General features: G+C 43.4%; 1 protein-coding gene across 3 annotated transcripts in view; it reads right to left on the reverse strand.

Annotated features, from left to right (window-relative positions):
- The window catches only part of NFATC2 (nuclear factor of activated T cells 2), a 93,189-nt gene that overhangs the window by 28,043 nt on the left and 40,315 nt on the right, over nt 1-24,831 (reverse strand). For all 3 annotated transcript variants that reach the window (XM_075438732.1, XM_075438731.1, XM_075438729.1), the window contains 4 exons: nt 23,985-24,125; nt 9,256-9,311; nt 8,215-8,341; nt 5,931-6,626 (listed from right to left, as the gene is read on the reverse strand). In XM_075438732.1, the coding sequence (XP_075294847.1) occupies nt 5,931-6,626; nt 8,215-8,341; nt 9,256-9,311; nt 23,985-24,125 (1,020 nt within the window). The remainder of the gene's footprint in view (nt 1-5,930; nt 6,627-8,214; nt 8,342-9,255; nt 9,312-23,984; nt 24,126-24,831) is intronic.

The raw sequence follows: 24,831 nt of genomic DNA on the forward strand, positions 1-24,831 counted from the left end.
CTTTTCAATAATGGCAAACTGAGGTACAGGGAAGTTAAATACTTTGCTGAAAGGCCAAGCTCAGTTGCAACCCAGCAGACTTTCCTCCTGACATACTGGTCTTTGTACTTCCTGACAACAGGCTACAGGTTTTTGGGAGCAGAACCACCTTTTTGTTCTCTTTTCATATTGCCCATAGAAAAGCAAGACTCTGGCATATGATTGGGGCACTCAGATCGTAACGCAAGACAAGCCCACAATAGCAGTAATACAAAAATAAAGCATGTAGTGTACTCATGGAGAGCTGTAAGGTCCCAACAGAGAACAGAAAATCTGGAATAAAGTGAGTCAGAGCTTCAAGAATGAGTCTGATGAATACATGAATTTGCTAGAGTGTTTGAGCGAAATGTTTTGGAGAATGTACACGCTTCACTCTTAGTCAAACTCTGCCTGAGCAGAAATGACCACACCTTCTATGAAAAGTAGTTCTAATTAAAAGCAGAGCATGGCTTTTTTGATGCAAATTTTTGCTCTAACTAAACCACAGCCCATTTGCAACATTCAAATTCACTCCTGTCTAAAATGCCAGGAAACAGGAACGTATCCCCCTCTGCCCTGTACTGCTATTTTACTCTGTGCATGGACACATGAGGAAAAAAACTACAAACCAAACTAAAACATACTCCTACAAAGCCACCATCTTCTGTGCTTTCTGGGGATGAAATCAATACGGTGTTAAGAGAGAAAAAGGGCTTCTCTACAGGCAGGCAGGTGGCCGGACCCCTGGCCCCTGCTAGTGCGGCTCTGCAGCTCTGTAATGCACAGAGGGCTTAAAACTGCCTTCACCATGCAGCTGAGGTTCCCGCAGCACAGGGAAATCCCCAGCTGGCAGCAAGCTGACAGAGCTGGCTTCCTGCCACCCCCTCTGCCATCCGCCGTGCAGGGGCTGGGGAGGGCGAGCAGGATGCTCACGAGGTGCTGGCACCCAAGCCAAAGCCCTACGGACCACGCCGGCTGTGCGGGGGAACCCTGTGTGCTGCCTCTCCTCCTGGCCGTACTGACCCTCTCCTCCCACCCACACACGCACGTCGGTTTTCCCGAGGAGCACACAGGGCCAGCGCGGATGCAGAGTGGGCTGCGCACTGCAGCGAAGGCGGCGAGAGAGCAAAAACGGCAGGAAAGAGCTCAGTCCCGACTGCCGCTTACTCAGGGCTGACACAGTAGCTTTGCTTCTTGGGTCCCCAGGAGACCTGGGGTTTCCTGGAGGTACACTCTGCTCAGGCTTACGCCTTACAGCTACTGGCCTAAGGAGAAAAAAGCTGGTCAGAAAAGAAAGATTATTCCTGAACGTGGAGGAAAGAAGGGATTTGCATTTGATTTCATGCCACTGTGGAGACAGACTATGGATTTTCTTTTTGTTGAACAAAAGAACACAAAAAGAAAACGTAGTGACCTAATGCACTCTGAATGGTCTTGGATGAGACCCATGGTCAGGGCAATGGTTACTGTGGTGGGGAGCAAAACTGCACAAATTAGCACATTGCTCTTAGTGAAGGTGATCGAAAGTGCTGGGTGATTTACAAGCACCGCACTGCACACCCTGCAGGTCCATTTTTTAAAGAAATATCTACTGTGTCTGAAATTTTCTGTGAAATACATGAGTTCACTACGAAACATCTCTGCTGATCGGCAGTCTGATAAACCACTACACCAGCATCTGCCTTGCTTTTCTCCTCCCCATTAAAGATAACTGGTGTACCAAAAATAATTTAGAGCTGCTGTATCAAGCAGACAGTTCTGAGTGTCAGATGTGGTTAGATAGTTACTATTTCAATAATGACAACCATTTTTCTTTGTAAAGTAAAAAGCACACAACGTGACAGCTGAACCAAAAAGAACTAAATCTAAGGCAGGCAAGTCGATAACATTCAAGACAACAGCTACACATCCATCATTTGTATACGGAAAGAGCCTAACACCACACTTGACACTTAATCTCCACAAGGCACTTCTAGATCCTGTCGCATCTGAGTGCTTTAGAGTCTGTGATGTATTTATCCCCCTATTGCTCTTGTCACACGATCCTCGTATCTCTGTGTTGCAGATGGGGAACTGTGGCACACAGCAGCTGAGTGGCTTCCCCGGGGCTACAAAAGAAACCTCTGGCTCTGCAGCATGAGCATGGGCAGCCCATGGCACGACCAGTGCCCCAAGCCCTGCGTCCCCCTCTCTCTCAATCCTGCCACACCAAGGGATTTTGGATGATGCTGCAAATAACTAAATTTTTAACTGTGCGTTAAAGAGCTAATCTAGTTGCTCTAAAGGTCTAAGTTCTAGTTTTTAACATATTTCTGTGGTTGTTTGTGGAACTTTTACCATTGTGGGTGGTTTTGGTTATGAATGATAATAAGATGAGGCCTCAGCTGAAATGTGTGGAGCACTGTCTCACCCTACGGCTTTCACTTGCATTTGAAGCTAATCACTGCTTGCCAGCATTAGCCCAGACACCTGATGCATCCTGAAGGATCTCCTGACCATGGCTTATCTTCACTCCCAAAGTATTTCCAACAGTAATGAATTTCTGAGGCAGAGATGTGAAACAAAGGTTTCTCTGCCAATTCTTCACGAATAGTCCCTTCCTCTGGGGATTCATTTACACTATTTGATATCAAAAAGTTACAGATATTTTTTTTTTGACAGAGAAATATGGAGGTATATGGAGGAATGTGTATATGAAGGTATACATATGTGTGGCAATGTCTAACCTGCATCAGTCTCCTTAATGGCTGCATTTCCAAATCCAACCTCTGTGACTTTACAGCTAGAGCCTTCCTTCCAGTAACTATGCATTTCGTAATTCTGTCTGGGAGCGGAAAGCTGAAGTTGCAAGGCAGCTGCATAGGCTGGGCTGGGCACCTCTTGCTTTGAGGTAGCACCCACAAGAGGAGAATAGGGGCAAATATCTCCTGCTGAGAAAGCACATGGCAGGTCTCTACATCTGCAGTATAGTCAGAAATGAGCTACAGATATGCAAAGTTACCATTAAGGTAGCCAGTACGGATGGTACCAGTTGTGCAGCTACTGGACAAAGAGGTCATAGCACATCGCAAATCCAACCTGAGAAGTCAGGTAAATGCTTGCCATCTCCTGCCTTCAGTTTCATGCTGTTTCAGCTACATTGCTGGTGCTATTCAACCTCGTGAGCTTACAGCTTTGTGAGCTATGGTCACAACATTTGACTGCAATCCTCCTGCGGAGGTGGAAACAGCTCTTATCTTTACAAGGTAAGGACAGCTTAAGTGTGCTAGGTCCCTGTGGAGCAGTGATGGCTCTGAGCAAAGAGCAAATCACGATCTCAAGAAGAAGGACAAATACTTGGTTTTTTTACAGCAGGGAAGATAAGAAAATAATAAAGGGTTCTGCCAGCAGTGGCAGCAGAAAGCTGGAAGAGGTAAAGAGAAGTAGCAATTGTGTTAGCAATGAGACGTTCTTCTCTGGGCACATCCAGGAGAGCTGAAAGACTGGGACAGCACAGCCACTCTGAGAGGCAACAGCTTCAGGAATGAGGAACTGACAAAGCGGGGCTTGTCCCAGGTCACTCAAGAATTTCATGCCAAAGCTCAGAATAGAAGCAAAATCCAGAAGACCAAGGCTGCGCGTTAACCACGAAGGCAGAGGACAAGAGTTGACGAAAGGAGGTCACAACCATAGAAAGGGCCGAAAGCTGGACTGTCAGCAGAAATAAGAAGAAAGAACAAAGGAGAGGGAGGAGGAAGATGGGGGAAGTGAAGCAGAGAGAAGGGAAGCGAGAGACGCCGAAACAGTGTTGCCTAAGACTCTGTGCATCACTGGCAGTGCAGCGCACTCATGCCAAGCCTGGCTGGGGAACCATCATCTCAGTATCTATCCATGAAAAATCACAGCAAGACCTAACAGCTCACTTTATCTCAGAAGAGCTCTCTGGATAAAAGGGATTTGAGAGTGAAGCCTCCATAATCCTTTGGGTTTGCTGTCTTTTAATACTATGAAGCACAAAAATAAACTTTCTAGTTAGGAAAAATATGGCTTTTGTTATTTTCTGAGTCACTTTTCCCCAGCAGCAAACAAAGTGGCTTTTCAATTCAAGTCCTGAACATTTCAGAATGAAATGTTTTGCAAAGTCCCAAAGTAAATCAGAATTCTCCAAGTCACACTGCTAACTAATGTAAACTCACTGAGGTCAGTAAAGCGACTGCAATGTGACCCATCTCGCCTGGCCTAACTTGGGTGGCGTAATCGACAGATGAATCTCTAGTTGAAATCAATTCAGGATGATCCAGTCAGCTAAGCAGAAGCCTGGAATCTCATTATTAACTTGCTGCTATTCTGCCTAACGGTTCTGCTTAACACAGAGGTCGAGCGCATCCCTTACGAGCTATGCTACAATTAGATGTTACTGGCCTGATTCAAAACTCAGTGAAATTAACTTTGCAGTCCATTTGGGGAGTTCATTTAAGCGGACTTTGGCTCAACTCTAAAGTCTGCTCACTTTAAGATTCTTTCTTTTTTATCTGTTTTACAAGGTTTGTACCAAGTATCTTTAGAAACACGGAAGAATCTCTTAGCTTCTCGTATTATAAGTACCTTAAAACATAGTGCTCAATTTTACTATTAGAAAGATTATCCTGCTTTATTATCATGCCCCATTCCCTGAATGGGAAGTGGATTTTACTTAGCTATTTTCTTGCAGATCCAGCAAATCTCCTAAATGAAATTCACTGTTAAAACCTAATTCAACGCTCCTCTTCAGACGAGGGGACCAGTAAAAACCCTCCAGATTTTACTGTGGTGGCACCAAAGCTGTATCAACCACATTTCAAACACAGACTAACAGAGAAAACTAAGCACTACTCTGCCCACAAAAGCAGCAATGAAGACTGTACATGATACGGCCACAGAGCACTCAGTACCTAAGTCAAAGAAAACAGAACTTTCACGGGCACTATTTCACAACTCTGTGTGAGTAACTGCACGAAAAATCCCAAACTACTGTGTGCCCATAACGGTGCACATTCACAAGACCAAACCACGCATGCAATTGCCTAGACTGAGAGGACAGCAGCAGTGAATATATGTGAAAATCATGTCTGTACTTCATGCATAAGAACACCCTATATCTGCAGCAATATATTCAGCAACCTCACTCTGCTCCCACTAAAATCAACGTCAGTTTTGCTACTGGCCTTTATGATTGCAGCATCCAGCTGCACTATTAACTTTGCATTGATTTCCTGTTGCAAGGAACATACTTCAATAAAAGAACCAATCAAACAGGTTGCCAATAGCTGCCTACCTAAGAATAAGCAGGATATGTTCAAAGAAAGCTTTACTCTAGCTTATATTCATTCCTAAAGGCTAAATCTGCTGGGCTCAAAACAAAGAAACAGCATTGTTTCATTTATCAATGTCCTACTGTTCATCTAGAACATCTGCAATAGTTTTGCCTGCAGCACTACCCCATTCATTACAGGCCTCGATAGACTGTTCAATAGGCGCTTTTTTTTTGGTACAAAACGTACAAAAGCATTTTACAAAGTGGACTTTGCCCTGATATGAATAATAAAATAATTTAAAAGTGCATTTTGTTTCAGATTCTCCATTTTCCAAACTAACCTTTGGCAAATGGAAACAAAATGGCAACAGCTTGAAACCTGACAGCTCACTCCATAGCATAAAGCAAGACAGTGGGTTTCTGCAGAATGCTGTGTTTTGCTTGGTTGCCAAAGTGCATTGCCATCTACCAAAAATGCAGTTGATGAAAGACCAAAATGCAGCATGAGCAAAGAGCAAATGTCCACACCCATCAAAAGGAAGCCATGTTGGCTTTGTGCTGAGGAACAGGTGGGATTTAGAAGTCCTAAACTTCCCTCCTCCCTTCAACAAATGAACCCATACAGAAGAGTGGTGCTTACCATCATCCAGATATGCTTGGTCCAGGTTCTGTTCCTGTTTAATAGTGACTCCAGCTGGTAACACTTCTTTCTGGTCACTAACTGGTGGTCCATTTTTTGCTGCTCGCTGGCCTGAGGCTGTCTGCTGCTGAATCACGGTAGGATATGAACTCGGACTTAACCTTTGTGCTTGACTGACCTGGGGCTGGCTGGATCTTGCAACATTGGAAGTAAAATTTTCACAGCACATGATGTGCTGAAATTCTTGGTGACTTCCACACCTCAGCTGCTGGTTGGTTGGAGAATAGTGAATCACTGGAGAAGACTGCTGGTTGCCCGGAGAGTGGTGGAGCACCGCTGAAGTTTGCCCTGGAGAACCAGCGTGCACCAGCACTGACCTATGGGCATCTGAAATAGCAACCGGTGTAGCCATCAAATTGGACTGCTGGTAGCCCAGTTGGCTCGGGCTAAGGCTCTTGCTTCTTTGGTATATTACAGCAGCCGGATTCTGCTGATGGTATCGAGAATCAGGAGAAGAAAGGCCCGAGCGCAACTGCTGGCAAGGAGCCATAGTGGCCACAAGACAGGAAGGGGATTCGGTGGCCATTGTATGCTGCGAATAGTAAGGCTGTGTTACTGTTCCCAGACCACTGTGTACTGTATTGCAGATTAAGGCTGGATCATAGTCATCAATGGGCTCTGTTTTGATTGATGGTACTAGAATAAAGCATGCAAAGGACATTATTCGTAACAAGCTGATAAGAAACAGAGCGGTTTTCCTTGAAGTAATAAAAGATTTAAGCTATTTACAAGATTTACATGTGTGAGCTGTTATCTCGCCAGCGTTGAGTTTAATAAATCACATATATGCAATGACGGCAGAGTCTCTCTTGAAAGCACTCTGTACTAAGTTCTTGAAAATCTTTAATGAACTACTTCACCACAAATTTCTAAAAACTAAAATAAATCAATACTTTAGCTCACATTTTAATTCATTTAACAGCCATTCCAGAACATAAGCAAAATAAGAAGCCATATCTAGGTGTTTCAGGTAGTACTTCTATCTCAAAGGAAGACTGAATAAATACAAATCCCAAGACACATACAACTCCTCATTTTTCATCAAACATTTAACTAGTGACCAAAGGCAGAGCTGAACTATTTTAGAGCTTTCTTTTTAGTTCCATTGCTGTATGTAACTTCTTCAGTACCGAGAGCTGAAGACCCTTCTGACACCATCATTTAAAAGACCATGATTTAGTAGGAGTTGTGTAAATCTTGGTGTGGATAAATGATGGTCCTCTACAGACAAATTCTCACATTTTTAATGATTTTTCTTTTTGTTAAATCTTCCCCAAAACAAAGTACAGAAATACCATACAATAGAAACCACATAATAGTCATGTAACAGGGTTATTTTTTGGAAGCATAAGGATTCCTTCTCTGAAGTGGTCTATTTTAGGGATCGTATTGAGATAGTGTTGTACTTCTCAATATCATTCCATAGCAGAACAATTCAGCAACTAAAGAAAACCTTCCCATTGGTGACACCCTATACAGTTCCTAAATTCAGGGACAGGACCAGAGATTTTCAGGCTGGAGGAGACCAAAATAAGAATCAGAATGAATGCTTGCCCGTTCTTAGCAACTAGTCAAATTAAGACATCATTTTGAAGCTTGCATAAAATCTGGTACTGTTATTTTATGCTTTCTTTTTTCCACAAACACAATACTCCGATTTTCTCACAATATTTTCCCCCAGCCAAAGCTGAGAAATCCTGGGAATCTCATTAGTAATCCTATTGCATTTATTGTGACATGGCTCACCAATTCCCAAGAGGAAGAACATCAGAAAAGCACTCATATTTTTCTCAACCAGGCCTGTTCTGAAGAATATATATTGCTTGTCTTCCTCCATACCAAGCTCTCATTACTTTCCCAGAGCTGATGTTATCTTACTGTCGTATACGTCAGCTGGGAAAGGCAATGCTCATGGTTTTCACAGGGTCACATCATGTCACAGACTGAGTCTGCTCCCACTCAGGCTGTTGGCAAACTTCCATTAAGTGAATGGGGCAGCACCAGCCCATTGCCAAGATAACTGTCCCTTTAAATTTGTGGAAATTCCTCATGATAAATCACTTGCATCCTTTAAACCTAACAGTTGTTGAGTGCTTAGCTGCATTCAGCTGAATTAAATTAGTAAAATTTAGATCATCAAATAACAGCAAGAAAACAACATAGCAGAAAACAGAATCTTGCTCATGAGAACTAGGCAGCGACTTGCTCTGTCCTTGAGAATTACCTGGGTGATAGGTAAAATGCTGGGGTTGGCTTCTTTTTCTTTTCCCATTGATGACGTAGAAATTCACCTTCACAGCTGTGCGAATGTGCTTGTTACGGTACTCTGGTATTTCTACAAAAAGCATGCTCTGAAACAACAAAAGGTGACAATATAGAATCAGCAACTGAGGCTGACCAGAGATGTTTGCGTGCATTTCCCCTGTTACGCATCCAGGCATAAAAGAGAAATCTTCCCATTCGTCCCTATAAATAAGGGTCTGAGAAGAACATTAAAAAAGGGCAGATGGTGAACGATCAGAAGATTTTTGAAACTAGGAAGCTGGTTTCTATGTACTACATCCTCTTTTGTACTTGATGTTGTCCTGAACTTGGAAAGAGAAGTTTCAGCTACAAACAAAATGCACAGAATGGTGATAAATCCAGCAGCACTGTTAGTCACACTGTGCTTGATAAAAACTACGTATTGCAGAATTCTCTCTTTTTGTTAGAATAAACTTGATTATTCTGTAGGCTTTTTACTTATACACAGCTGGATCCCGCTTCCATGGAAGTTAACAGCGAGTGTCCTGTTCTCTTCTGCAAAGGCAGGCATGGCCCATGGCAATGTAAGAGCTAGTCCCTAAATGCACTGAACGCCTACAGTAAGGTCCCATTAAGAAAAGTGAACAAAGAGGCTCATTCCCTTGAAAGATCAATGTTCATTTTAAATACTATAGTGCAAATCCTGTCCTACAAAGTGCAGCGCACCCAAGACTTCCATACAGGCGAAAGGAAGTCAGGACAGCCAGCATCCTGCAGAGGACTGGGCTGATACAATAGAGAACACAAAATCTAGCAGTTATTCAATTTGCTGTGGGTTACTGCTAAATGAATAGTTTCTTTTTGCAACACACTTACTGCTGAAGCATTTGACATTTGTTCATCACAGCAGTAAGATAGCTGCTCTTTCTGCTTTTGAGACGCTCTTTGAAAATTGCCCCTTGAATACAACTTGCTGTCTGAGAAGCTCAAGGAGAGGCCATCCAATGTTTTGCATACTTACAGGCTGGCTCTTATCTTTGTCCACTGTTGCCTCCATTTCCCAGATCTGCTGCCCATCTAGAAGAACATCACAATATTAACTTTACTGTATTTTTTTTAATCCTAAAGCTCAACTTTAAAAAAAGAAGACAAATTAAGAGCATCATGTTAGCAAAGGTCTTAAAAGGGACTTCATTTTGAGCAACTTCACAGCCCTAACCAAATGCAACAGCATTTAATTTAAACACGTCATTGAACATTTTTTTCTCACCAGGAAAAAGCTTATGTACATATTAAATTTAAATGTTTATGTAGAAATTAGCCAAACTGAGGAATGAAATACTTAGCACAGGCGCAACAACTGCTTTTTACCAGACTTGATTTCAGGCAGCTTGACTGACGGAGGGCACCAGAAGGTCAGATAACTCGTTAATGGTCACATTCAGTCAGCAGCTCAGCAAACTTTCTGCTATTTTAAGCTAAGACCACATGGCTGCCCACCAGTGTGGTAAGTGGTGGAATGGGCAAGGAGGTGGAAGAAGGACTAGCTAAAAATCCCGATCTTGTATGGGGTGCATGGAGATGGAAGCAAGCAAATTGAGCCACTTCAGGGGTGAATTTTAGAGGTGCTGCACAGTGAAACTGGCAGATGCTCTGAATTCTCATGGGAGCGCAGGCTTTTCTAGAAGTAGCTCAATAGGGACGGATTCTTACCGTAACTGGGAAACCAGCTACATATGGTGCTTGATTTCTGTTATGCATGCCCTCTTACTATTTATACTCGTTTCTTATATGTGCAATATGAAACTTCAGCACACGATATCTAGCAATACATCTCCCCTAATCAAGGAACAAGCCCAACATCTCCAACAGTGGATCCTGGCCTTAGCACTGCCACCACTGCAGGCTGTGACAGTGTCCTAAAGTCACTATAAAGCATCATATATTCACCGCACTTAGTGTAAAAGCACCTCATTGCATGTGCGACAGTCTCTGAACGACTGGAAGCATTTCTGCTCTTAATTACATCCATGCAGATCGTCTCCGTTCTGAGTTACACAAAATTGTATTTATAGAGGAAAATAACATTTGATCCCCTTGTGTGGAATACCATCAAAGTAACCCCCGTGCTATAAGAATACATCAGTAGTGACAGGACATTTGTACACAGACTGAGTGCTTGATCTGGCTAAAAATATTTCTTAAATCTACTGTCACCCACACTTCCCAGAAACATCTTTTAGCAACGTCTTCCTTATTACTTTTTTTCTTTAGATTTTAATCTCTACTCCTTTGATTTTTGTATTCCACCGGGCCTTTTAACCAAGCAATATGCAGAAGAAAAATACCGATGGGAAAAAAAAATTTGCCTCATACCTTTCTGAAAGCTCAATTTTAAAATGAATAGGGGACACGTCTCCAAACGAACCAACGTGACTTGAAACACTGCAGCCGCAAGGCTGGCGTTTGCTTTAGAGGGGGGGAGGCAGCTCCCGGGCGCGTTTCTGCGGGCCTTCCCCAGGCTGCACGCCCAGGTCCGGCAGGACAGGGGTGGAAGTCTCCTAAAACCAGTCCTTCTCACAGGACTTTTTATTTTTCCCAATTCTTGGAAATTCTGCAAGAGCTGCTTTTGTCCTCTGTTATTTAAGTACTTCTGCTTCTGGCAAAAAGGGAAATGAAAGAGTATTTTTAAATGCATTTTGCATTTTTTCTGTTGCTTTCCTCTTTGTTCTCCGCTCGGCGCAGACAATGAGCTGACAGATGTGCTCAGCTCTCCGGGCAGCCTCTCCTCGAGAGGGACTCACGCTGCTGCTCGGCGGCTGGGCCGGGCCCTCAGCCCCACGGAGGGCCCTGCCTGCCCCAGCTCCGCGTCCTCCCAGCTCGGGGGTCCCTCCCAGCGTGCCCACCGCACCAGGCAGGACCTCGCCTCCCCCAGCACCCTACACCTTAGGCACCTCTGCTGTGGTTTTGCCCCTAAACACACACGAGGGAGAGGAGGGTTTTCCCTGAGCCCATTGCCAACAGTGAGCCCCCTCCTCCCTCTGGACGGGCTCCCCGGGCTGTTTGGGCAGGGTGCCGGGCTTGTGGTGGGGCAGGAGTGGGCACATGGCACTGGCTGGGCCTCCTCGCCCTCTGACCCCGTTCCTGCCGGGGAAGGGGAGGCAGCCGAGGAATGGCTGGAAGCTTGGCGCCGTCCGACATTGGCCCCATCCGCAGCCACCTGAGAGGAAACGCCTCATGGGGGGAGAGAAGAGACAGAGCCCTCCAACACCTCACACCACTACTGCCCGGCACTCGGCTGCAAGGAGGAAACGCTAAACAATCCTGACTTTAAGTGTTTCAAGTTCCCCCACAGCAAGTCAGTTGTCTTTTCCATGCTAACACATGGATTAGTGACGGACTGCGGGAGTGGGGACGGCCTAAGCAAGCTGTGTAATTAGAGCCAGCAAGACTCTCGCCCGATTTGCTGTTTAGCCCTCACATCCCCAAGGACCACTGTGCAAAGGAATGGAAAATGCTCCATTATTTAACAAGCAGCATTCACTTTGGCCACCGCTTTGGGCTGTTGCAGGTTAAATCTCTACCCCTATTAACACATCTAACTCTTCACCATGTTTTCCAATGGTTAAACACCTTGGGGAAGCAGGAAGCCAACAACTACTCGGGGTTTAATCCAGCAAATACTAAATGCATTGTGTGATGACATGGCAGTAAATACTAACTGGAGGGATTCCTCATTTAGGTGATCTTTGTGAAAGGAAACCATCATAGTGTGTGTTAAGAAACCTCCCCACACCCCCCAAAAAAAACCCAAAAGATAATTTTTTGTAGTTCTCTGAGAAAAAGAGGAGGGAAAAGGCAACAACAAAATACGTCATAAAATAAGAGCCCTCATAGAGACATACACCGGGAACTGTCTAAGCAATGCAGTATGAAGATGTCCTGACAACAAGGACAGCTAAGCAGGAATATTTGACATTGGTTTTCCTCCAGGCAGAATGTTTTCATCTTTATTTCTGCACTGCTAAATTCAAACAGGCTGTGCAGATACAAAGAAGGTAAAAATCAAAAGGATTTGTTGGTCCAAAATGCATAAAATAAAGGAGAAAGGGGCCTCCAAGTCATCTGTCGTATTCAAGAGGCCTGTGAAGCATATGCAACCACAATCACAACGCATTTGATCTAGTAACCAAGCCACTGAAATTGCGCTAAAAGCTAATGAAACCAACCATAAAAATCGAATGATGTTTAGGCTGAGTCCAAAGTCTGTGGGAATTACGAGTAAGAACGAGAATAAGCCCAACCAAACAAGAAATAAATGTATTTGGGGTTACCATCCTAATAATGATAGATGCTTCTGTTTGGGTATATTCATGCTCGTGGCAGCTAAACAGGTTTCTAACAAATCTGTCAGCAGCAGCAATCCCTGTTCTTTAAGCACTGAAGCCCTGCTGAATATAACCACTCTGCAGCTCACTCCCTGACCTTTATGCTTAAATATCGTGACGTGGCTCCATCTGTCTCACTGCTTCACTTCTCTAGTTGCGAATGTACAAACTTTAGCTCAAGACAATCAATATTTGCTTTTCCTTTAACCCCTCTGGATATGCACATTATGGTGAGCTTTTGGCAGAAGGATGAGGGAGGCTGTGAATAAAATGAAAAACACAACCGCATTCAGAAATCTTTCTCTACTTTAACCTATACTTATTGCTGGTAACGAAAATAAATGATATGATTGCACACTCAGAAAGTTAATGGAGAGCAGGAGGAATAAACTGAGAAGTCTAAGGCCCATCCGTAGGACAATTTGAGGAAATTTTGGACAGAGAAAACTTGCACCAAACTATCAACACATTTATCACCTTTAGAATGTGCAGAAATTAGAATTTTCTTAGCAAGAAATTAAACTGGTTATTTGAATAAAGTGATCAGCAAAAATGGGATTTTTATTGTAAGGATGTGCTAAAAATCATAATGCTGATATGATGGTAGGGCACAGTCCCAATACAAAACACGCATCGTGATGTGGGTATGCCAAAGTAGGCCCTTTCTCCAGTGCCAGCATTGCAACCCAGATTCTGCCTAAACACCAAAGAGGCATTTTGCTCTGAGCAGGAGGGCTCAACAATCTCCCAAGGTCCCTTCTGGCCTTAATTACCCTGTAATTCTGTCACGCTGCTAACAGGACAAATGACTGGTCCCCTCCCTACCTGCAAACCGAGAAGATTAAGCCCCAGCTTGACTAATAATTTAAACTCTGCAAGTACAGATAGCTGTTTATTGCATATAATTAAACCTGCTTCGACCGTGGAGAGGTAAGAAAATGGCAGTAGAGGAACAGCACCATTTTTGCTGAAGCACTGTAAGAGCACGAGCGCACTGATGCAGAGCACGTGTGCTCTGCAAGTCGCTGTCAGTGCTGGGCTGTCCTGGCAGCGACATGCGGCAGCCCGAGCACTGCAAGACTGTCCCAGGAGGTGCGTGGATCACACTGGAGCTTGCTGCCAGGTCCATGTGTGTGGTGTGTCTCAAATTCTACCTCCACATTGGGGAATTCAATCCACACCTCTGAAAAGAGCAGTAGTTCCACTAAAGATGATAAAATACTTTTGGATTTAGACCCTGAGGTCTTACCAGCCATGGCTGCTTCATGCAGCATTTTTACTGTTGTGGTTCCATGCTCATTTAATGGTTTGTCTTAGTTGGCAAGTCTTTAACACCACAGGTCAGTGAAATGTTCAGGAAATAGAGATTTTTGTGCTGCTTCAGGGCTATGAGACTTAGCATTAAACCCTGATGAGAGATCTGATTTTGTCAGCACTCTTTGGAGAAATGAATGAGTTGTTGGAAGAAAGTAATTCTACCCTCTCAACTCAAACTGTGATCATACCAAAAGTCTTGCTTCAAACTTTGGGGAAAATCAAAACGTCAGTCTGCATTAGGAACATTTTGGGTGATTCTCTGCAGCCCCTTATAGGGCTTTTTTTAATTAGCCAATTAAAGGTTTTCTGAATCAGTTACAGCCTTTACACATTATTCACAATCCCTTACTCACGACTTTAGGGTCAGCAACTAGCAGAGAAACAAACTCACCGCTTTATTTGAACAAGCATGACTGATGGACTGAGAGGTTCAGGAAATTTTCTTTGCAGTTCTCTCCAGCTGAAGGCTAAGTATACTATTGTGCCAATTTTCTATGTGATTCTGTGCCTGCATGTGATTTTATGCTTGAAAATGTGCATTGCTTTTCAGTCAAGCATTGCACAAATTACTTAATGAACAACCTGTTACCTTTTTCCCAGGCAGCAAACCACGCTTGCTCCCCAAAGAAACTGCGCCTGGTAGCTAGTGGGACAGCTGTCCCAACTACACATTTCTGCAGAGTTCCCTTTGGGCTTGCAATGAATTGTCCCTATTCACTGTTTCTTGGAAGGTCTTCCAAAAAAGCACAATTATCTCTGTCAGCTTTTATCAGCAGATGACAGGCATCTCTGGAAAACAGTCGAGGTTTTTTAGAGCCGTCCCAAGAACAAAGCAAACAACAATGAATGCTTCCCAGCAGAACAGACACCACTTCTGGGATGCAGAAACCTTATGGACAGGGGAAAACTCACACAAAGTCTCTGTGGCTCTTTTTGGGGATGAATTCTGGTTTCAGCTGGGAAGTTATTCTGCTTCATGTCAGTGCGAGGTTGTTCAGCATCTAGTCCTAAGCAGCTGTCTCCTTCTAAGCTTTTACTTCAGAATAGTTTTCAAACTTTAGAGCAAATACAGCATGAACGAATTTAAACCTCACAAAAAGTAGAGCTACAGAATTTTTCACCGAGCTTGATTTCCATGGATTTCTTTTTCTTTCTGAAGCAAGACTGCCCGCTGCAGTTAATGAAGCTCTGTTTATGATGAGCTGAGGCCAGTGCCTACATTTCACTGAGGACCGAAGTTTGAGTCACCAAGGCCAAAGATACAAGTCAAGGTCTGGGAGGTAAAAGGCCAACGGATTAGTCATCCGCCATCCAGCCCAGCCCCAAATCTGACATTTTGCACAGTGAGAACAAGTCTAGAGGAGACTTCTCCCCATCTATTGTTGAGGAATTCAGTTCACGCTAAAATAAAACATAAATACAGTAGTTGAGTAGTGAAGCAGCAGGGGCAGTCTGTCATTCCAGAGCTCTTCCAAATGATTCCTTGTGCCAATTCATCAAAATAGATTTGTTGTTTTCTTAAGATTATACGTGTGTTTATGTGTGTGTGTGTATAAATTATTAAACAAAAGCTCCTCTCAAAATAAAACCACTGGGAACCTCCATGTAATAAAATGAGTCACACCAGGATGCGATGACTAAGTGGGAGAATAGGGAATTCCACTCCCCATGCCAGCTTTCTACATGATCAATTTTCTGTCAACAGGTGATGGGAGCTTGTCTCTCTGCCTTTTGTTTATTCCAAAAATTATTATTTTTTTATATTCTCTTTAAACAATTAAGATTCAAAGCTGAATAATCAGGACCAGGCATACTTCCACCAGGCGCCCCCATAGTAAACAGCGAGCCAGGGAATCCAGGCCAGTAGTGGCTGCCTGTGTTAATAAGGATTTACCAGCTGTAAAATTCCAAAATCTTGTGTCATACGGGGAAACCTTCCAAAACACTGGATTCCACCCTGTCTCGCTGAGTCTCTAACAGCTATGGCAACTCCGTTTCTGCAGCCGCACTCTTCTGCATTTTTGTGTGTGTGATCCTTAGATTTTTTTCCTGTTTTGCAGTGTTTTTCTGGGATCCCCAGTTTAATGTCTGACAATTGCCCCACGGGATTACAAGAACACCTGGGCAGGCAGCACATTTCAGCCAGGGGGTAAACCTGTGTGCAGAGAGGTTTAGCTGCTGGATTTTCAGCAAGGAAGCAAGGAAAAGCAGAAAGTGTCCCATTTACCCTGCAACTTTCTAATTTGCACAGCAAAAAAGGCCAAACTCTAATCCTCCTGGTTAATACTTGTTACTCTTCAGGGTTCACAAATGGTGGGGTTTGCTGAGACACCTTCCTCTTTTGCTTAGAAAGAACAAACAAAACAGAAACTCAAAGAGAAGAAAACCTCCCTGATCCTCCTTAGTTCTGGCATCTTTTTGCAGAGAGAACTACCAAGCAGGCCCTGTGCTCCACTTCGCTGCTGTCTTCCTTTGGTGCACTGCAATGCATGAGGAGGGGAGAAGAACCTGGAAGGTGATCACCTTTAGCTAATGCAAAAATCAGATGGGTCTCCCGACAGAGACATCTATAATTTATTCCCTTGGTTCATCCCATTGCTCTGCAGGTTTAGAGTGGAGAAGTTATGCAGCCAGCTTTAAATGCTAGACTCCAGCCACAGACTGCATGGAGCAGAGAAAGTGCTCTTTCCAAACTATGAAGGAAGTAAAAAGATAGGAAAATTATTTCATATACTCTCTGTAGAACCTCACATGTTGCAAACGAATCATTCAAGATTACAGTAACACTCTCAGTTTTGCTAACTCTATAACTATTCCCAGATATTTGTGCTTTTTTCCTTAGCTTTTCCTATTAAAAAACCCAAACAATAGTTTGCTTTCTTTTCCCCAGATGCTGGGCTTTTGTCTCAGGTTAAGATGCCTTAAAAACCTACACTGTAATGCATGTTCAGCAGTGGATTGTGTCTGTGACTGAGTTATGATCCTAGTTCTAAGATAAGTCCCATTCCTCTCAATTCTCCATAACTTAAATCTCTATTTCAGTTCATTAATTTAGCAAGTCAGGAGAGAACTGGAGCTTGGAGCTTGCAGTAAATATTTCAAGTTGTTTACTGGGGTCAGATAGCAAGCATCTCTTTTGGATGGATCTGGGAAAAAATTGAGTTTTTAAAAAAATTTTGGGTGTCTTTTTTACCTTTAATTTGCCTGAGAAAAATGCATCATTAATTTTGTACCATTAATTTCAAAGAGATAATTGTTTAATACAGTTTGCTATTTTTTGCATTCCCCAGGAGTCTGTTGATCATTCATGAAACTGAGAGACTACAAACAGGCATTTAGTTCCCTGTTTGCGGCACGGTGAGAAATTTCAGACTTGACACAACAGAAAAGGGGAACGTTGCTGTAGACAGTCTTATAAATTCCTTTCACATCTCCCACAAAGACCATGATCCTTAGCCCTGGTTCCTCACTATCATCAAAACCAATACAAATGCCATTTCTATTCACATTATCCATGCCCTAATGCCACACCATCACAGTTTTCTATTGTGAATTGTCATGGCCAGAAGACTGTTTCATGTTTCAAGTCATTTGGCTGATTTTGAGCAGATATATATCAACTTACACAATTACAACACATATGGGCTGTAAACGGCATGTACTGCATAGAAGAGCACTTGCAATAATGGCTTTACTTATAATAAAATGTCAGCCAGTATGTGCCTCGGATTCATGAGTCTGGGGCAACACTTACTGGGGGCTCAGCCTCCCCACGAGCTTCAGCTCAAAGTGAAACATCACCCCTTTTACCTCCTTGCTTGTCAAGGCTGTCCCGCTCTTCCCGTTGTGGCCTGCTAGTGTACAACTGTTCACTGCTCCAGAACCGAACACTATGGACTCCCATGCCCCTTTAATGAAGGATCTACCCTGTTTCACTGAATTCTCTGGCTGCTTTCCATAAGCAAGTCCCATGCCCAAACACTCAGAAGTATTCAGCTCTTGCTGCAGCTCCAGGGCAGAAGGGAATGACGTAAGAAGCTATAAATTCTTAATTTTTAAAAAATCTGTTGTGCATTTTATCTAAATATATATTTAATACATTATCACTCTCCCCAACTCTAAGTTGTGAATATAAAACCTTTCTAGGGAGCGGTAATTTCCTTTTAGTTTTTGCAGGGAGAGGTGCAGGAAGATGGATAGCATCACTGGGTCCAACTTACTGTGTTTTATAAACAAGACCTTTTCATGAAGGTGGAAATTCCAAAACCAGAAAGCGCTGCTGTGCTTATTTGGTAGCTTGCAATGCAGCAGGAATACTGAAAAGTACAAGTTTGAGAGCAAAATCTCTATGAGGCCTGCTTGTTTGCTTCTTAGAAGAGTGAAAGTAATATGTTTCAAAGAAATTAAATGATTTGCCCAGAGTTAAAATAAAGCACGTCTGCAATAAGAGATGTATAAAAGTGCTGGAAATCAGAGAGACTCTGCCCATCATCAGAATAGTTACTAGCATTCTTGTTATTCCAGAGATAGGCAAGCCACCGCAAGGGATATGAATGAATATATTGGGATAAAACAGGTGTATATGCCCACAGGTTCTTCTGAGCACACAAGCCACTGCAGTTGGCACAGCTGGATGTGCGTTGAGAGCCCGTCTCCCACAGCGATCCCCGACAGACAGCAACACATAAATTTTCACCCGCGAAGCAGAGACCCTCCGCCTCGAAGAGGATGGGCACAGGCTGGAGGCCTGACGCACACCTCGAGCAGCGTGATACCGCTCCTGCTGCGCACAAAGGTGTGAACCCTACTGCCAGACCTGAAGCAACAAACTCTGTGAACCATATTTCAGACAGTAAAGCTGCCAGATATGCCAAAAGGGGTACAGGATGGAGCCAGAGGAGGTAGGAGATGGAACGAGAAGGGGGGAGGTCTTGGTGTCCTGGGCACTGGTACAGGCTCTGCAGCTTGTTTCTGGGGTACAGAGGCAAGTGCCTTCATTCAGACACAACATTTTGGGCACCGTGCAGACGAAAGGCTCAATTTGACACCGATGCGCTGAACACAACGGTCCTGATCCTGCCCTGTGGTGAGCTCTCCTGAAAGCAGCAGACATTCAAGTACGTTCAAGCTCACCTGCTCTAGCTATGAGAGTGTCCTAAGAAACCACCATCACAAAAATATCACCGAGGTGACAGACATGCAGAAACTTGAGGGAAGAAGAAACTAGAACTCCATTGCTTGAATCTAGAGGTGAAAAGATATATTTTTGTCAAAAGGACTTTCAGCATCCATGCTTCAGAGGCCTTGACAGCTGCATCGGTTCAAAGGGCACTGAGAGCACCACCTCCTCTCATTAGTGTGTTGCCGATTTGAAAGATTTATGGTGGATATACTCCAAAGATGTACACTCTCTGTTTGGGTTGTTCCTCCACCACCCACATTGTCCTAGCGATGATTCATGATGTCCATGTGGCCACCATAAGAGTTTGGCAGGGGAAAGCACAGTCCATTTGCACTTTTCTCCCAGAGAAACACGAAACTTCTCTATCACTCACGGCAGAGCAGCAGTAACCAGTACACAAATGGGAGTAAACAATGCAACCAACAACATCTGACTTGCAAATTATTACATGACAATTAAAACAAATAAAAAGGGGAATTCCAAACCTTTTTTTAACTGCATTGTAAGATCTGGGCCCCAACCAAACCCCAACACCCTTGACCTTTAGCGTATTCCAAATCCTTGACAGCCACAAGACTGCTTTGCAAGCTCTCTGTTCCAGATCAAAATTAAAAGAACATATGTGCTTCAAAAATTTCTATCTGTACAATCCAATCTAGTTGCTTCCCCTGACCTATTTTTATTTAGCTGGGCTCAGTTATTTGTCTCCAGGTTCAGATCTTAAAACTCCGTCAGTCAAACTCTGCTTTTGTGTGCTGGACTGACTCGACCAAATGAATGAATTCCCCAGGCTTACAGCAGGTACAGATTACAATCTTTCATCAGGAAGAGATAACCTTAAAAAGAATTCAAAACTATAATGCTTGCATGTTGGTAAGCCTTATCATTAAGAAAATGAATGCTATTTATGCACCAGCATTTCAAACGCCAGTCCTTTATCCCCTCGCTCGCACACAGGGCACTGAGCTCCAGCCCTTTCAATTCGCTTCCTGCTGCCATTTCCTGTTGCAAGCCTAAAATGTGAGACTTCGACAGACTTCTCACTGGCGAGCTCACTGCAATAGTTTGTAGTTTGCATAATACAACGAGGCAGTTATTTTCAGAATGATATCCCAGTCTAATTTGTCGAATATTCTTTATTTTGCAGGTATTTCTAGGGAAACTACACATATCTATAGTGCTGCGTAACAGAGAAGTAAAAACTATTAATTACTGTTCTTAGAAGCATGTTGTATTCTGGTCACAAATATGAACAGTTCTACGTTTCTCTGTGTTCCTAGTGGCAAATGAAGAATCGCCTACAAGATCCAGAGGAAACTGAAATAGGTTTTGAGTGTCCTCCTGAGGGATAAAACCTAATTTACAATTGTGAGCCCCACCAGCAGTTTCCTCAGTTTTGTAAGGCACACCGACTGCCACCTTCTCAGAGACTGCTTCATTGCAGACACTGATCCAGACCCCAGATCTCAAGGTACGCCAGATTTTGGAGTCTAGGAAACAGTTAACAGTAGAATATCTCGCTGCACAAAGGTACCTGCAAAAAGGTTTTTGAGGAAAAAAAGAGTCTTGCTACTCTCATCTTAAACACTGGACAAACAAGCAAAGTCAAGGAGCTCTACGGAGCTCTTCAGCATGTCGAAAGCTGCTAGATGGTTATCTACACTGCTGCTCTCGCCCTTCTTGTTACTAGTAGAGCTAAAATTGGTGGCAAAAGTGGGAAATCGAATACCACTTGCTAGCACAGACAAGACTTGTGAGCTGTTAAAATGAAACTCAAAGAAAACCATGTTTCCCCTGCGAGCTGGTGCATCTTCCTGCCTTCACAAAGGTGCGATTCTTTCACAGGTTCCCCGGGGCAGCGTCACGCTCTGGAAGAGGGCACCACAACGATGACAGGGTCACGCCAGCGATGCACTATCCACCCACTGGCATGTTTATTGTGGCTTACTTTGCTTCCGAGAGGCTTATCAGCGCTTTTTGCAAGGTGCTGTGCAGATCGGATCTGCAGCAAGCGAGCTCCCCAAGGCGAGTGCAGGATCCACCTCCTCCTTCCACCCAGTGACATTTCTAATTGGTAAATCGGGCTGCAGAACTCGGCCTTTCTGTTCTGTGTTCATGCAGCCTAACGCGACAACAACTAAGCATGGACACGGTAATGATAATTATAATTACCTGCAGTTTATACAGAGGGAAGCTGAAAGTCACAGGTGCATAAGATCCTAATTTTCAGGCAGGTTGGGACACTCATTACTCTCTGACAAGCCAAGCACCAAGGCTTAATTCTCAATCTACTGCAGTCAGCCAGAGTCTGATCAGCCCCTGCATGGTTTGCATATCCAGCTCAGCTTCTCAACCTTCCTCATCCTAAGATATGCCTATTAAAGAAAGCCATCTTCACTTAAAAGCACTTTGTGGCATATGTGTAAGAGGTATTGCTGCGTTATAAAACACTGCATGGATACACAGAGAACAAGCTTGCCTTCAGCACGGAGCAGAGTGCCCCAGCTAACCCACCGCAAACTACACAGACTTCTGATTCAGACCAAAGATTTGACTCTGGGCCTCCCACTCTCGGCTTCCCCCTCCGCCAATCATTTATTCAAAGCCCAGAAGACTTCGAATGCCTGCAGAGGCTGAGGGGCGGTGGGGCAGGCAGGATATGGAACACCAGCACTCAAATCCCTGCTCCAGACTGGGCACCACTGCTGGGATAAGTCATGCCTCTCCACTACCAGGCGGTAAAAAAAGAGAAGAAAAAAAAAAATTGCAGTTTCCCCAGCACTGAAGAAAAGCTTTAGATTTAGTGTGGAAAACGTTGTTGTTCTTTTTACTTTCTAACATCTATTCCAGCCAGAGCCTTCTCTGCTCTTTTATGGAAATAGGGGCAGGACGTTTTGGATGTTTCCTCGAAATGGCATTAAGAGCTACCTCCTTTTAGTATACCATCTCCTTTAGTTACTGCGAAACATTCTTGGGACAGGTACTGTCATGGGCTGCCAAGCATGTTCCCATGCACCTTCATGATTCGCTGACATTGACGGAACAGTGGCAACACAGCGGGAAGGAATTAATATGTGGGCTTAAAAGGAAAGCCAGGGTGCCAAGAAAATTGCTCTGACTGTACAGGCTCATCTGAACCTTCAAGTTCAGAGGCCCAGAGCCTTTCATTTTTGCTGTAAAACTGCATGGCTTGCTGGTGGTGTGGGAAGAAACTGGGACCCACAGCATGCTTTTTCCCCCCCCTCCAATGTCACCAGCTGATGCCCATGTACATTAATTTTTGGCTTGATTCTTACTTTCTGCCAAAGGCATTACCGCATAAATCACGCACATGCTGTTCACTTGGGTGATGCAATTGCTTAATCCCTTGCAAGTCACTGGATATATCGCTTAAGCTGCCTCTACCTTAGTTTACTAACAGAAAATTTAGGAGCAACGTGTTTTCTTAATAGTACAAAGGGAACATAAAGTTTACATAAAACAGGCTGACGCTTTTCGTACTGCAGTCCTTTGTCTCGCTGAAATCAACAGGAGTAAAGGACGGCAGAGTCTGGCCCTTTGTATCTGCAAAGTGGTTTTTTGATCCCTGGACATTGTTATTATCCTTGCAGAGCACAGTATTTAGAATACAAAAATCAAGCCTAATGAAGGGTAAGTTAAACAAGTCCAGACCATTTACAAAGTAACAAATGTCCCTCTGCAAAAGCCTTAGAAAACACAATAAAATACACATACTGCCTAGTGAGGTGAGATGAAATGCCTGCATGCGTATGATATTAAAAAGAAACAATTCAGCTCTAAAAAGACAGGTAACGAACTACAGCAGAATGCATTGGTTTGCGTTTCCTCCAGTAAACACAGAAACCTGGATTTCTGCTGCCCTCCTTAACCATTCAGTCATGCTAAGGATATTTTCTGGGGTCAGGTATTCTTTGAGTTAGAAATCAAGTGATGTTTATTATAGCATGCCATTATGAAAACACAATACAGGGAGCTCAAGAAAGGCAGTAAAGGTGATGCTAGGCAATGAATAACTCCCAGTAACCATTCTTTATCCTATTACTTCTTTAGATTTATCCAACACCAGTCAGGGGTTGGGACCATCTTGTACTGGCTCTGTGCAAGTCGAGCAAATAAGCAGACAAGATGACAACAAAAACAAGTGAATCTACAATCTGCCACTCATTCCTCCTTCATGGCTGCTCAAGAACTAGCAAGATTACCTGAAAATTTTGGCAAAACGTGTTTTAAAAGCAGCAGCTCTACTGGAAAAAAAAAAGTAGCATTAGGCTGTAACAGTGGGCTTTTCTCTCTGAATTGAATTTGATTTGCTATAGTTTGAGCCTGTATAAAAATATCCAAAAAGATATGGAAGACGAAGTGATGTATTCTTGTATCCCAGTATGTGTACAAAAATAATTTTACTTTGATATAAAAATATACATTATGCACATTTTCCCCCACAGACTTCTAAACGGAAGAAAACACAATCTTTGCCTGTAGCTCACATCAATGAAAAATGTTCATTTCAATTATGATTTCTACAGTAGCGTTCTCTAAGCATGAGACTGGACAAGCATAGAGAAACATGTAATGGTCATCCCATTTCTTTGACAACATATCCTGTTCCTGCTGATTCCCAGTGTCTGCATTCTTGTGAACCAATAACACAAATATTTGCTCCCAAGTCTAATTTTGCTCACATGGTTAAGTGATTTGGTTTTCCTTACATGAACTTGAATGGGATTACTCACTCAAGCAGAGTTATGCACAAGCACAAATCTTAGGATGAGACCACGAGATGCAACAGCACTACAGATTTGCCTTATCCCATTAGGGAAAGTTGGGAAAAAACTGTCTTACCTGATGTTTTCTCTGTGAACACCACCTTGGACTCTGCTGTGAAATTTTGTCCGGTCAGGATCATCTGTTGTCCTCCATAAACAAGGCAACTATCAATATCTTGTCTTTCAACCATTGGAAGTTCATGAGCAGACCTTTGGGCTGTGGACAAATTGCAGACATGAATGAAACCAACTCTGTTTTACCAGGACTTTCCAAATCTTCCCAGAACTATCCACAGATTGATCTTGTCATCGTTACCATCCGTTGACTGCCAAAGCAGCTTCTCCAGGGTGCTAAATTTAGGTTTGAGAGGGAAAAATAAACTTACTCAAGGCATTTTATTTGGAAACATTCAGGAGCTGGCTGCAGCATTTCAGCTGTGCTGGCCTTACTCCTTGTCCTTGAGAAAGGACAGCTTGGATGAATGAGCTGGAACTTGCCCATGTCTGTTTCCAAATAAATGGCCAAATTTTCAAGTGCAGGCACACTACAGCCCTGGAGCCCAAAAAATTCCACCTGCAGAGAGGATTCCATTGAATAACACTGAATTCCTTCAGAAAAAAAAATAAAAATAAACCTCTTCTACAAAAGCCCACTGCCTCCTACAGAATAAGGACTACACTGGGCCTGGAACAGTCTGTTTGCCAACAAAAGCACTGTCTCCATGTGCAGGCACCGAGCCTTGTGCACACAACAACGGGGCAATCACGAAGCCGTGTTTGCAAGCAGAACTGCTACAGCCTGGGCTTTTCGCAAGCATGTTTTTTGCAGAGGCCTGAATGTTTGAGGAGCAGGGCCCTGTGTTGCAAACTGAGATTTTATAATAAAAGGCAAGGAAAGAAAAGCTAGGGTGCAATCCAGATGG

This window comes from Opisthocomus hoazin, chromosome 18, assembly GCF_030867145.1.
Source record: "Opisthocomus hoazin isolate bOpiHoa1 chromosome 18, bOpiHoa1.hap1, whole genome shotgun sequence".
NCBI classification, from domain to species: domain Eukaryota; kingdom Metazoa; phylum Chordata; class Aves; order Opisthocomiformes; family Opisthocomidae; genus Opisthocomus; species Opisthocomus hoazin.